Below are 12084 nucleotides of genomic sequence, written 5' to 3'. Positions count from 1 at the left end.
AGGACTGATCCAAAGAGAGACGAGGAGGAGGGTATCTGAGGAAGAAGGAAGAGCAAGAGCAGAAGGATGGGGTGTGAAAGGGCTTGCCCATGTGGGAACAAGGGATTGTCCCAGAGCATGAGGGAAGGCACAGAGTGTACAGGGAGGGAGTAGGCTTGCCTTGCCAATCTGATTTGTTGCCTGCTGCTTGGCACTGATGAGTAATTCTATCTGATATCCCTCTAATTATCAATGCTGGCCTTGAAACTAGTCTCAAGAGATTCACTCCAGAACCCTTTCTAGATACAAATGTTTAAAATCAAGAGGGTTTTTCTTTCCCTATTTGAAAAATGTTTGGTTTGAATGATAGGGCATGACTCATTAGTACAGATCTGAAAGCAAGCTGTGCAGACATCTTGTGCAACAATCTAAATTCCAAAGCAGATGATGTCACGTATCTATGCCTTATAAATGGAGCAACGTTTCAGATGTATCTGAACAATTTATCTGCACCAATACCCAGTGCTACCAGAATGGCTGTCTCAGTACTTCGCCTGACAGTTGTCCTGGGACTGCTTGTCTTAATCCTGACCTGCTATGCAGGTAAGTGCTTCTGATCACAGCCCACGAATTGTTCAGTAGTTAGCAGTGACTAGAGAAAGCTGGTGGCACTGATTCAGAACATAAAAGAAAGAAGGGGTCTTTGGGCACTGCAGAAAGAGCACTGGCCTGGGAGATAAGAGGTATATCTTCTAACACAAAGATAGTAGGATTTTAATAAAAACCTAGCCTCTATTTTCAGTGGATGTATGAAGTTGGAAATTTTTTATGTGCTTATGATATAACGACACTATTCTAGTATAAATTCCACGGCAGCTGACTGGCATTTATTTTTTGATAATTATACCTAATGATATTCAATGGTGAAGAATATGTACTCTGGAATACAACTCCTAGACCTGGCTCTACCACTAACCAGAAATGTGACTTTAGGAATGCTATTCAATCTCTCTAGGCCTCACATATAAATGGGGACATTTAACTTTCTCATAAAGTTATCATGAAAATTCAGTAAAAGGAATGAAACAAATTGGAAGAGTACCTGGTTCATAATAAGCAAGCAATAAATATTACCTGCTATTGTTGTCATGTACAATCTCATTTGGTTCTCACAGTAATCCAATGATGTATACATGTACAGTTTTGTCATTTTCCTTTTTACAGGTTAATAAACTCAGCTTGCAGAGGGCAAGTTACTTCAGCATACATACAGGTGGAAGTGGCACCTGGGAGTGAAACCTAAGTTCCTAGATTGTTTCTACTATTATCGAGCAACTACTTCTTTCCCACCTTTTCCAAGCACATGGAAGCTCATGCTGTATGCTGCCTTCTCATTAATTAATTTATTGTTTGTCTGCAAAAGACTGTGAGCTCCATTCAGAATGAGAGACCAGAAAATAGAGAGAGTGCAAACATTTAGTAAAAGAATCCTTTGAATGTAACTTGGCTGAACAACACACAGGCAGACATTACAACAGAATTACTCTAGATATGGCCAGGGAGATTATTAAGTCCATTCTACTCCTAAAGAAATCACTACAGTGAAGTGAAAGGTGAGATCTGATACCAAGACCATTCGCCACCTTGTCTCTTATAGACTCTGAAACTGGTTAAATCCGTTCACTGCTTTGAACCTCAGTTTTTTTATCTGTAAAATGTGATAACTATCAACTTCACCAGGTCAAATGAATAAGCTTTTATAATTACTTTGCAAACTATTAAAACTGTACAAATATCAGCAATACTGTTTGTTAAGAACATTATGTTCACATTCACTAAGAAACTCAACGAGGTAGTTACTGTAAATAAAGGCTATCCCATATAATATTTGAAAAAAGGAAATATTAAGCTATTGGCTTTGAAGATTTGTTTCTAGGATATAAATTGTTTGATATTTTAATAGCATTTTTAAAATTTATATTATCTTCTAAAGCACTAGAGGAGAAAGTGAATTATAAATCATTTTGTTGCTATTATTATTAGTAGTAACAATAAAACACAGAACATTTATTTATTTATTTATTCTTTCATTTATTATTCATTTATATAAGGTAAGTTTACCTTGGGATTAGTACTGTGATAAGTGGTATATATATGATATACGTATGTATATATGATATAGATATATGTGGGTGTGTATATATATTATGTAAAATATCTCTCAATCCTGACAACATGTGAGGAAACTGAGAGATAGCAAAGTTAAGTACTGTGTGCAGGGTTACATGGCTAATTTTTTGTTAAAGGCAGGAATCCGACAGGTCTATAAAACTCCAGAACATGCAATCCATCACACTTTAATACCTCTCAATATATATATATGGGGTTCACAAGCTAAGGCCAAGATTTTGATTTCCACCCACTCCAATCCCAGGCTTCTTGCATCTTGAAAAGCCAGCTTTTGGTGTCATATTAAAATAACAAGTCAATAGAATTTATTTTGCAAGTAGCCAGATAGAAAAACAGGAGAAAATATCTCATCTTTCATGCAAGAAATTACTGCTTTGCCCTTGGCAAGTGTCTTTACAGAACAATTGTTTGGAGGTTGTATTATACAATGTGAATAACGTGCTGTGTGGAGTTAAGAAAAAATTAGGTTCAAACCCTGGGTCAGCCGCTTTCTAGATGAGTGATTTTAGGTGAGTCATTTAATTTTCCTGAGCATCTGTCTTCTCTCCTGTAACTGTGATACCACTACCGAGCTGAATGACAATTAAGACATGAGCTGAAAGCACTGGTGCAGTACCTGCACAATAGGCAGCTTACACATGAGTTCTGCTTCCGCCTACTTCCCACAATAAAAACAAACCAATCCTTCTGAGTACCTAGGTTGCCCAGCACTTTATGTGAAGGTCATATCTATAGTTGTCTTTTTTTTAACCTTGACTTTTAGCATAACTATGCACAAAATAGTAGGCTCAGGCCAGGCACAATGGCTCACACCTGTAATCCCAGCATTTCTGGAGGCTGATGTGGGCAGATCACTCAAGCCCAGGAGTTCGAGACCAGCCTGGGCAACATGGCAAAACCCCGTCTCTACACAAAATATAGGAATTAGCCAACTGTGGTGGCATATGCCTGTAGTCCCTGCTACTCAGGAGGCTGAGGTGGGAGGATTTCTAGAGCCCAGGAGGTTGAGGCTGCAGTGAGTCATAATCATTTCGCTGCCCTCCAGCCTGGGCGAGAGAGTGAAGCCCTGTTTCAAAAATAAAACATTAAAAAAGTAGGCTCAAAAATACTTTTTGAATGAAGGAACCAATAATCGGATATATGAATAGGTAATGATTAGTATATTGATTTTGGTTATAAGTCCCAAACTGGTGCTTCTATCAAATCTTTAGTTGTGTCGTAGTAAACAATAAATGCTCATAGAATTGCCTGCCAATCTTTTTCACCGATAGTTTTCATTTTAGGATATAATATAGATGTAAAATTTTTGACATAATTTGACAGCCTCCACACAAAAGGTAGTTACATCTCTTTTATCCAAAGTCAGGGGTACATTGTCTAGAAGTTGGGACTTCTTGAGTTAAAACTTGTGCTGAGGTTGCCAGATAAAATACAAGAAACAGAGTTAGATTTGGATTTCTGATAAACAATGAATAATCTTTTAGCATCAGTGTGTCCTAATTACTGCATGGATCATTCTTACAGTACCAGTAGCATCAGTGTGTCCTAATTACTGCATGGATCATTCTTATAGTACTAGAAAAGCACTTGTTGTTTATCTGAAATTTAAATTTAACTAGGCATCCTGTATTTTTATTTACCCAGTCTGGTAACATTACTTGTCAGGGTACAGTAAAATTAAAAAATAAAGGTCCCACTTTATCCTGTGACCAGGGCTCAGAGGGGAGATCACATGTAGCTACTGTTACTCTTCCATCTCTTCTCATCTCCTGAGAATAAAGACAAGCAAGCAAAGTCAAAAAGCCCACAAGGGATTTTGAATGTAATTGACCTCACTCTGGATCCTTGGCCCTCATTCCAACAGGCGGTTAAGAATCTAGTGTAAGAGGGCCGGGCGTGGTAGCTCACGCCTGTAATCCCAGCACTTTGGGAGGCCGAGGCAGATGGATCACGAGGTCAAGAGATCGAGACCATCCTGGCCAACATGGTGAAACCCTGTCTCTACTAAAAATACAAAAAAATTAGCCAGGTGTGGTGGAGAGCACCTGTAGTCCCAGCTACTCGGGAGGCTGAGACAGGAGAATCACTTGAACCTGGGAGATGGAGGTTGCAGTGAGCCGAGATTGTGCCACTGCACTCCAGCCTGGCAACAGAGTGAAACTTTGTCTCAAAAAAAAAAAAAAAAAAAAAAGAATCTAGTGTAAGAGGCCTGCAGTCGTCGTCTCAGCATTTTTCTTACTCTCTGTGAGGTCTTCTGTAAGCCACTTAATCTTTTCACTTTCTCAGTTCAGTGAGCTAAAAAAATGCATACTGTGTAAGATTGCTCAGGGGGTAAAATTACACAACATTTGTAAAATCACTATTTACGAAACTACTAGGTGATATGCAAGTGATAGAATTTCTTTGTCATCATTATTGTTATACTATTTTGAATCTTCTAAAAGAAGTGCAAACTGCATAACTTTTCCATCAAAGACTGTGCAGCTCATCATAGAGTACTTTAGAATCCAAGTTTTAATGCCAAACTGACATGGGTTTGAATTGTATTTCTGCCACTTACTAACTGCGACTTTCAACCAGTTTCTAAACATCTCTCAAATTATATTTCTTTACCTTTAAATTGGGATAATTGTTTCTACCTTGTAGAGTTGCTATGATAAAATAAGACAATCCATGTAGATCATCTTAGACATGTACTCAACAAATGTTTCATTTTTATTTATCTATTTTATTTCTTAGAGACAGGGTCTCACTCTGTTACCCAGGCTTGGAGTGCAGTGGAACAATCATGGCTCACTATAGTCCCTTCTTCTGGGCTCAAGAGATCCTCCTGCCTCAGCCTCCCAAGTAGCTGGGATTACAGGTGTGCACCATCACACCTAGCTACTTTTTACTTTTTGTAGAGATGGAAGTCTCACTATGTTACCCAGAAGGGTCTCAAATTCCTGTCCTCAAACAATTCTCCCATCTCGCCCTCCCAAAGCGCTGGGATTACAAGCATGAGCCACCTCACACAGTTGATAATTTATCTTTAATATTATTATTACAATGGGCATGGAGATCACATGGAAAAGCAGACATTTTGTATGTCAGTCCTGGCACTGGCACTTACTATCTGCTTAACTCTGAGAGAAGTAGTTAGCTTCTGGGAACTTTGTTTTTCTCACTCACAAGGCAGTGCCAGTGTCTACCTAAGTATCAATATCAGTCGGTCTATTTGTTTGTTTTCACAAATAAATAAGATAATGCATGTGAAGATTTTATCCAGACAGGCATTAAATGTTTGATGAATATAACCATATAAGGCTATGAAATTAGTGAATGGGTCAGAAAGAATCCCAAGAGTTCTCCACACGGAAAGGAGATTTCCTTCTTTGTTGCTGAGAATCACCTCTGAGATTCTGTTCTGTTTTTCAGACGACAAACCAGACAAGCCAGATGACAAGCCAGACGACTCAGGCAAAGACCCAAAGCCAGACTTCCCCAAATTCCTAAACCTCCTGGGCACAGAGATCATTGAGAATGCAGTCGAGTTCATCCTCCGCTCCATGTCCAGGAGCACGTAAGCACTGAGACAGACGTTGCTTTTTGTTCAGTTCTCTGTTCATAATGACCACACAATGACCACATGGCATTAAAATATATGAGAAACATAATTTGTGGCACCAATAAATGTGTTATTTTTCATTGAAAAATGTTGCCCTACTTAAAATATACTTTGCCTCTGAATTCACTGCCCTGAACTTTTTGGGGGAAAGCACATTCCCATCAAGTGTTTCCATATGGGATTTTTTTTTTTTTTAATCTCCGGACCAAATAGGGAGGAGGAAGAGCACTAGATTAATCTCAGGACCAAATAGGGAGGAGGAAGAGCACTAGAGTAAGGAATGAAAAGCCAAGTTCTGATTCTAACTCAGGTGCTATTTTACTAGGTAGTCTTGAACAAGGCCTTCCCACTCTGAAGGCCTCTGTTTGCTCATATTTTAACTGTAAAGTTAAAATAATAGATGGCCCGCCCCAGGTAAGCCCTGTGATTATGTGATGAAGATATGAGGTAGTGATACGCTCGCTAGTGACAGGTGTGATGAATGCTGCCTGTATTTTCTAGCTTGAGTAGCTCAAGGTTAGCAGAGACAGTAGATAACCTCTCTTTAGAGACAAACGAGAGAACCTCTCAGCATGAGTGTTGGTTTCATCATGAGGGACTGCCTTCGGGCAGATCACCAATCCCAGAGTCTTCCCAATGTTCTCAGCCTGCTTCCAAGCCTGTGTCTAATTCCCAATACATGTTATTTTTGCCTACGTAGTTCCAATTTGACACTATTACCTCACTGTATGCTTTATTCTCCTCATATTAATCTCCCGAATTTCAGTGCTCCAGGAGGAAATTCACTCTTCTGAATTTCCAGGTGCTTTCAGTTTCCACCGCTCTAAGCCTCTGCTCTCTAATTTTCCCCCATATAGATCCTCAAGCAGAGTTTCACTAGGTGTGGTCTATCCACCTGTTACAGAATCCCTTGGGGGGAATTTATTTTTTAAAATGCTGATTTCTGCATCCCATTTTGCATTTTTCTGGGGACAAGGCCATGGATATGGTTTTCAACAAGCTTTTCAGGTAATTCTGATATACAGAAATTTTCGAAAGTCATGCCTTTATCAGGTGTTCTGGGCTGCATGGATGGGCCTTAAAGTTCCAGAAAGCCTTTACATTTTTATTAATATTTTGTGTCAGTGTGTGGTTTTTTTTTTTTTTTTTTTTTTTGCATTTTCCTGGGGAAAGTTTTCATGACTTCTATTAGATTCTCAAAGGGGTCTTTAACCAATAGCAGATTAAGAAACACTTCCATGTAGGAGTAATCAGGGGTTTTGTATTCTCTCATCTGCTTAAAGGGATAGATTGTCATCTGATTGGGCAGTGTTCTACAGGCAATCCTTCTCCACAAATAGTTAAAACTCACAGGTGGTTTTTAAAATTGCTACATTTCTTATTGTGGGTGTTTTGCAACTGTTATCTTTCCAAGATTGTTAATGTAAACAAGAAGGAAAGCCATAGGCCAACAATAGGAGCACCACCCATTAGATACAAACTAAAGATCAGACTCCAGTTGAATTAGTATTGTTACATTCACACAGCAAAGCAAGGAGTTAGAACACTAATAATTCTTTTCATTCTTTCCCTAGGGAATTTTGCAAGTATAAAATAGGACATTTTTCTCTGTGTTAACCATAAGAGTTGACTCTGTGATATGCTAAAGAATTGCTGTCCACTCTAGGCTCAGAAATGGCCCTTCATCTTCTGATTTCCCTTTCCCTCATTATATTCGGAGTAAATGGCCTTCTTTCTGTTGCTAAAAATTATTACCATCTCAGTCTCTCTTCCCTTGCTCTCTCTCCTTTCTAAAATACTCCCGTTTTCTCATGACTAGTTCTTGGGCCTGCAGCTAATCTCAAAGTCACTTCCTCAGAAACTATTCTATGACCATTCTTGTTAATACTGTCTTCTTCCATTCCCACTGCCTATTATTCTCTCACTTTACCTTGTTACAGTGTCATAATACTTGTTATCATCTGAAATGACTTATTTATTTTTAATCAAGTAGCTAAGTGAAAGTAGAGATCAGATCACCAGACTGGTTGCAAGAGCATAGTACCTGCCATATAGTGTCAGGCACTTGAATTCATCAATTAAGGAAAGATATATTGCAGATGAGACCTAAAGCCCATCTACCTCAATCTGACTGAGAAATCCTGAAGGATCTTTGCTCAAAGACACAGCAATGTCTGCTCAAGAGATAAATCTGCGGGTGGTAGAGCCAGGACCTAAGGCATACCCATAATTCCCTGTTCAAGGGAAGGCCATAAGCAAAATAGGAGGTGGAGGATAGGAGGAGACATCAGAAAGTATTGCTAAGAACTTAACATGTACAAAGCGGGGACAGGATTGTGAAGGAAAAATCTAGACTCTTAATCCCTTCTCCTCAAATAATTTGCAGTCCTTATGGTAAAATTACATAAGCCAGTGCACAATGCAATAACTAAAAATGTCTGACAAGATAAATGTCAGCCAAATATCACAGGCAGTTTCCAGTGAAAGGAGCTGTCAGGGGGGCCAGTGTGCTTAGGGAAGTGTTTATGGCAAAGGCAAGATGTAATTTGGGCCTTGAATGACTGAACAAGATTTGATTTGGAAGAGAGAATGAGAGGAATAACAAAGATTCATAAAGGTGAGAATTTTACTTTATTTACTCCAATACGTCTGATGCCTAAGTGGTGTGTCAGATGCATAATAAATGCTAGAGACAGGCTTTTGGGACAGTGAATAGACTGGATTGGTTTCTCCACTTGCTTTTGGATTACCTCGGAGCTACCTAGACTGCATTTTGCTCATCATTTTTCTAAAAAATATACATATTCTTAACTCCTCTCACCCTTTGAGAGCCCTTAATTCTTGGGAATATTTTGCCCTGTGGGTTCCATGACATATTTTCCTGGTTCTCTCTCTACCACTAGTCATTTTTTCTCATTCTTTTTATTTGACTTTTCTTCATGCACCTGCCCACCAAATGTCATTGTTCCTTAGAATTCCAAATGTGCTTGGTTTTTCGCATTGCAGTTTACACATTGGGAATACTGCCTATAATCTAATGAGCTTCAAATTCACATTTCTGTTGCAATATTTTTCCTGAGCTCCAGATGAAATAACTGATTGCTTGCTACAAAATTCCATCGTTTTTCTACTACTGTTTCAAATTGCACTGGTCTAAATCCAAGCCCATCATCTCACTCAAAACCCTCCTCCATATCTCATTAAGTCACATCGTCATCCACTCAGAATCCAGAAACCTAGGGATCTTCTCAAATCCTTCCTGCTCATCACCACCTTCATTGAATTGCTGAATATTCTACCTTATATGCCATCCTCGGGTATAAGTATATGCACCGTATATACATTTCTCTTTCTCAGCTCCACTGACTAGCTGGTCAAGTTGAGTCCTTCATCATCTCTTTCCCAAGTTCTTTTTATTGGATTTCTAATAAATTCCACTCTTTTCTTTCTCTCTTTTTATTGGATTTCTAATAAGTTCCACTTTCTTTCTGCCTCACCAATTCATCTTCTACCTACTACCAGGACTTATATCAAAAAATGTAAATTTGGTCATATCACTGCCATGCTTAAAAGTTTTTCATGAATTTCCATTGTCTCCAAAATTCAAGTAAATGCATTAGGCTGATGTCAAAGGTCCTTCTCTGATGCCAATGTATCTTTCGGTCACATTTCTCACCTGTGCAACCTTAAGCCCAATGACAAATGAGTTTCATTTTAGAACAGGTCACGTTTGTATAAATCCCCAATATCTGTGCATGTGATTTTTTCCTCTGCTGAAAATGCCTAGCCCCCAAGCCAAAACCCCACTCTGTTCACTTGGCAAGTCTCATCATTTTCTGGAGCCCAATTCAGAAACGAATTCTGTAAAAAAGTCACAGACATCAGAAATTTCAGTTTTTCATGTTCAGGGATTTCATAATGCTTTGCAGAAATCTTCAAAACAACTTTTATCCCTACATTATATTAAATTACTTGTATCTGAGTTGTCTGTTTTCTCCACTAGACTATAATTCACAAACCACATTTTAGTTATCTTTTGCAATCTCAGCAGATATCCTGATACCCAGTCCTTAAGCCATAGGGCATAATGTTTCTAGCATTTAGTAATGACTCTGGAGAGCCAAGTTTTTAACTTTTCTTTGCAACTTACCAGCCATGTACTTTGGGCAGGTTGTTTAATCTTTGAGCTTCAAAGGTTTTCTCACACATAAAAAGAGACAATAAAAATGCATTCAATAAATATTTATTAATTTCTACTATTTTCCATGCACTGTTCTAGGTGCTGGGAATATATTACTGAAAAAATATACCAAAATATATGCCTTTATGGAGTTTACGTGTGAACAGTTACCTAACTAATGGGTTTGTTGGCAGGTGCAAAAAGATAATTGTGCATAAATTGCTTGTCCACTATGAACTATGTGGAAATTTTAGGTCTTATTTCTTTCTGACATAGAAAAATCTGGAGAAGAACAGTATGGCTCAAACATTATACAGCACCTTTGTGATCATTCTAACACTCCTGTTCAGTCTGAATTGTAATTCTTATTTTCTCTTTTTTTCTCAAGAGGATTTATGGAATTTGATGATAATCAAGGAAAGCATTCATCAAAGTGACATCCTCAGGTGATTTTTCACTTAAAATTTACAACTGAAATAACAGTGTATTGGACAAAGGAAAAAGGGTCTGTCTAGTTTTATTTAATAATTTTGGTTACCCATGTCTACCTACAAGCAGAAAAAGTATATTTTAAAAAATTCTTACTGTAGTTTTTTAAAATTAATCTTAAATGAATGTACTTTTATCATGTACAAGGTTCTAATAATAAAATTTTCTTAAGAGAGGAGGTACAACTGTGAGATGAAGTGAATAAGGATGGCAAGTTTGGAGACCTGGTAGCTGTCACAACTCTGCTAGGAACTTGCTTTGTACAAGTTCAGCCTGTGAAATGAGGGCTAGCATGCACTAACAATCTAAGGACCCATGTAGTCATGCATTAGTTACTCATGAGAAGAGTGAAATTTGCTGAACCTAATTCAAAGAAAAAGGATAACAAACTTTCTATCTCACGCAATTAGATTTATGGGCAAACAATATAGTTTGAGTGCTCAGAAATACTTGTTTTTCCCTACTCAGTTCTCTCCTGAAAATGCATATTGAAATATAAAAACAGAAGTGTTAGATCTGGTAATATTAGTAACTGGTATGAACGGTGTTCTTACTCTGTTTTAGGCATTAAGCTAAGTGATTAATGACTAAGTGCTATGTAGTATTTAATTTAATTCATAATCCCTACGCAAGGGATTATTATTATTCTTACATTTTATAAATAAGGACAGAAAGGCTCAGGGAGGTTTGCTAATGTGGCTATATTAATAAAGGAGGAAGCCAGAATTTGAATTCAAGCAGCCTGATTCCAGGGCCTGTGCTGTATCTCTAAGCCATGGTGCTACTGGAGAACAGAGCAGAATAGTATAGGAGAAGGCAGCGGAGAATAATGATTAAGCTAAGCAATCTAAGACATACCTCAAGATGTTCATAGAAATACAACACTGCTCCTTTGCTTAGTTGAGTTACTCTATATGCATATTCAGGAAGTGTGGCCTTTCCCAACTTCTGTTTGTGATCTGGTCTGGAAATGCTCCTTTTCCCTGTTGGCTCCATTTCATAATCTGGGTGTGATTAATGTAAGTTCAGAAAGCTACTATTGTATTCCCCCAGAACTTAGTCCACCCTTTCCCATCTGCTTCTAAGGATGAGAATCAGGCTTGGGTATTGAAATCAAAACATACCCAACCCGGACACTCCTGACTCTTACCCTAAGGCCAATTAAGCTTTTAAACTCAGTCACTTCTGTTTGTATGTTTTCATTCCCATCTTCTCAGAGAACAGTCTTCCTCTTCTCGCAGGTGTCCTAATACTTTACCTTCATTCAGGCTTCTGGTACACACCTATAATTTTTGGTCCCCACACCCCAGATTCTTAGAGTACATCCTACAGGTCTGGTCTATGATGTAGTCCAATAGGCAAGGCCACATGAAGGAGCAGAAAGAGCAGAAGACATAGACAAGATGTAAGTTCAACTTCTAAATCAGCCACTTAATGGTTATGAAACCATGGTCAGGCCACTTTACCTGCCTGAGCCCCATTTTTCTTTTTATGAATTTTTTAAATGTCAGGAATCTTAATACCATATTTTTTTAACTGCGTATGAAAAAATTGGAATTGATGCATGAATCAACTTAAGATGCCCTGATGAGCCGAGAGGAATGGCTCACTCTAGGGATGTAAAAAAAAAAAAAAAAAA

The 12084-nt window shown here is 38.2% G+C and overlaps 1 protein-coding gene across 2 annotated transcripts in view; it reads left to right on the top strand.

The window, feature by feature from the left end:
• Window positions 1-481: 481 nt before the first annotated feature.
• The window catches only part of LOC105538959 (chromosome unknown open reading frame, human C5orf46), a 17301-nt gene continuing 5698 nt past the window's right edge, over window positions 482-12084 (top strand). For both annotated transcript variants that reach the window (XM_011979032.1, XM_011979022.1), the window contains exons 1-3: window positions 482-582; window positions 5587-5731; window positions 10345-10402. In XM_011979032.1, the coding sequence (XP_011834422.1) occupies window positions 513-582; window positions 5587-5731; window positions 10345-10393 (264 nt within the window). In that variant the 5' untranslated portion in view covers window positions 482-512 and the 3' untranslated portion in view covers window positions 10394-10402. The remainder of the gene's footprint in view (window positions 583-5586; window positions 5732-10344; window positions 10403-12084) is intronic.

Source organism: Mandrillus leucophaeus, unplaced genomic scaffold (genome assembly GCF_000951045.1).
Source record: "Mandrillus leucophaeus isolate KB7577 unplaced genomic scaffold, Mleu.le_1.0 Scaffold1036, whole genome shotgun sequence".
NCBI lineage: Eukaryota > Metazoa > Chordata > Mammalia > Primates > Cercopithecidae > Mandrillus > Mandrillus leucophaeus.
The sequence above is the reverse complement of the archived record's forward strand: the minus strand, read 5'-3'. Positions and strand labels throughout refer to the sequence as shown.